At 36.0% G+C, this 3,011-nt stretch overlaps 1 protein-coding gene across 1 annotated transcript; it reads left to right on the top strand.

Annotated features, from left to right (window-relative positions):
- LOC109849500 (serpin-ZX-like) lies at window positions 1,473-2,879 on the top strand. The gene is made up of 2 exons (XM_020419343.1): window positions 1,473-1,549; window positions 1,877-2,879. Exons 1-2 carry the CDS (start codon window positions 1,493-1,495, stop codon window positions 2,657-2,659), a joined length of 840 nt encoding a protein of 279 aa, XP_020274932.1. The 5' UTR covers window positions 1,473-1,492; the 3' UTR covers window positions 2,660-2,879.

Raw genomic sequence — 3,011 nt, 5'->3', positions numbered from 1 at the left:
CCCCCCCCCCCCCAACCAAAAAAAAAAAATCATAATTTTTTTAAATCCCTCAAATTATCATGTTAATTTACCTCCAAACCGTACACAACCCTTGGTTTACCTTCACTCTAGCTCTGAAGCAATAGATTCGGATACTTAGTAAATTAATTTAATTATTTATTAAATATTTAGACTACTCTTATTTGAGTTATAACTTTAAAACCAATTCTGGTCCTTCCTCATTCATTGCTAGTCTATGTTACCCAGGTACTTGAATCATGAAGCTGTACTCATATACATGTACTCATACATAACAAGAACCTGCACCGAAACTTCATGGACGCTCCTCCGATATTTGCATACATATATGATGTATGTTTTAATTAAACATTTGTCATATACTTCTTGGACGTGTATTCTACACCTAACATTTTTTTCTTAAAACTCAATAGACATGGATGGGGTTTGTTTCAGCCCGTACCCAAGTTCAAAAATATGATTCTAATGGGTCGTTTGTTTGATGATTTTAAAGGGTCGTTTCAGCCCATTGCTCCTTCAGCTAACATTGCTCATTTCCCAAATTTCTCTTTTATGATCAAGTTCTATGGATTAAATGGGATAAAGAAGAATTATTGTGTGCTAGGCACCAGGATGGGAAAAAAAGTTTTATTTATAATCTAGCTGGAAGATAAAAATCAAGATTTGAAGTATCAAGGAATAGCAAATTCGTATTGCACTATATTCTAGTCATGCTAACAAGTAATAATGATTATTGGAAGAGGAATTTGAGAGTTAGTTATATTGGGAGAAATAAGAATACGACGCCAATGAATCATCTTACTTCTTCATATACTGATAAATCGAGTGTCGGACCTCTTGATACAGAGACAAATAATTGGAAATAGAAACCATGATTGATGCTGGGATTTGAAACCTTGAATAAGTTACATATATCTACATAGTTACAACAGCCCTAAATAGCCATGATGTAGATATTGTCCTTAAATGCCCCAAAGTTTTAAGGGAGTTATTTTTTGTGAAACTTGCCCTTAAATGTATCATGTGGTTTAGCAAAGACCGCGAAGTTTGCGAGCGTGTATCATTTCCTCTGATAACTAGTCTGTTTCGATACTGCTTTCCGAGTCACAAATCATGGTTTTCTTTTTGGCTATTCACCCCCTCTACTGTTGCACAAGCCTTTTCTCGCCTAAGACCATAAGCTTGATTATGATTCAGGATGACCCTACATTGGTTGGACAGTGGGGCATTAATAATGGGTATCTGAGCACAAATTGAAGGCATATGGCTTGAAGAGGAACAAATGTGGGCCAATGACTTAAAAGTAATATTGCTGCATTGTCTATCCAAAATCTGCACAAGTCTTTGACCTCTATCTCCTCATTCAGTGTCTCAATGGTATTCATTAGTTATAAGTCAATCATACATGGTTTGTTGCGTCACCTTAGTGAAATGCCAATAATGACAATATCAAAGAGACCAATCTTAAATTTAAATGTTGAAGTTACCTGCAGTACTCTCAAACAATGGGAATGAGAGGAGAAAGAAGCAGGTATTTCTCATTTTTGTGTTGTTCTTTTGGTGATCCTTTCACTTGGTTCTACCTCATACTCTTAAGTAAGAATCAATGATTAATCGGAAAATGCCCAACTACGTTATTATTATTATTACAAGTTCCAGTCTCCTGAAATTGTAGTATATTACATAATCCTATTTTAGATGATTGATTTATTTTCTTCCTGAAATTGTAGTATATTACATAATCCTATTTTAGATGATTGATTTATTTTTTTCATGATGTTTTTGTCTCTGAACCACTAATGTTTTAGAAACAGATATTTTGATAATTATATTTACTATGTTGCTTTCACTTGTATAGTTCGTTGATGCATCAAATGAGGTGAATTCATGGGTTGAAAGTGAGACTGCTGGTCTTATAAAGGAGCTACTTCCTTCTGGATCTGTTGACAGCAACACTAGGTTAGTATTTGGCAATGCACTATACTTCAAAGGGGCCTGGGAAAGAAAGTTCAACTCCACAGAAACCGAAGATTCGGAGTTCTTCTTACTTGAAGGAGGCTCTATACAAGTACCATTCATGACTACTAAAGAGAAACAGTATGTATCCTCCTACGATGACTTCTCAGTCCTAAGGCTTCCATACAAGCAAGGCAATGATAAGAGGCAGTTCTCTATGTGCATTTTTCTACCAAATGCCAAAGATGGATTATGGAATTTATTAGATAAGATGAGTAATGAATCCAAGTTCTTAGAACGCCATCTCCCACGTCAAAAGGTCTTAGTAGAAAAGTTCAAGATCCCGAAATTCAAAATCTCATTCGGTTTCGAAGCATCAGAAACCCTTAAAGGTCTAGGTTTGGTTCTGCCTTTCTCCAGGGATGGAGATTTGACAGAAATGGTGGATTCACCTCAGGGAAATAATCTTTATGTTTCTTCGATCTTCCACAAATGTTTTATTGAAGTTAACGAGGAGGGAACTGAAGCTGCTGGAGCTTCTGCTGCTGTGGTGACCTTGAGGTCTTTGCCAGTAGGTCCTTTTGATTTCGTAGCTGATCATCCGTTTGCTTTTGTAATCAGAGAAGATACGACTGGAGTAGTGTTGTTCACTGGGCACATGCTTAATCCTTCGTTGTCAGGGTAAATTAAGACACCGTCTCATAAAAACTTTGAACGTTGTTTTCTATGGGTGTGTCTGGATATTATAGTTTCTACAGTACACATCTGTGTTTGCTATTTCAACTGATCTGTATTTTCCGATGTATCCTGGTTTGTATCTCAATATAGCTATAATTAGTAAATGTTTTACGTTCGTATTGTATATGATGCACACCGGAAATGGGTGTTCTGAATTTTTCAATGTCTATCTTTATGGTTCCTATGCATGACATGAAGGTACCATGTTGGTTTTAATCTCATGACATCTGTATAGTTCACAATTCGACACCAATTGTTTACATGTATTTGCACGTGCCTGATTTGTATCTCAATATATC

The sequence above is a fragment of the Asparagus officinalis genome, chromosome 7 (assembly GCF_001876935.1).
Source record: "Asparagus officinalis chromosome 7, Aspof.V1, whole genome shotgun sequence".
NCBI lineage: Eukaryota > Viridiplantae > Streptophyta > Magnoliopsida > Asparagales > Asparagaceae > Asparagus > Asparagus officinalis.
Note: the sequence above shows the minus strand (reverse complement) of the source record. Positions and strands in the feature narration are given on the sequence as shown.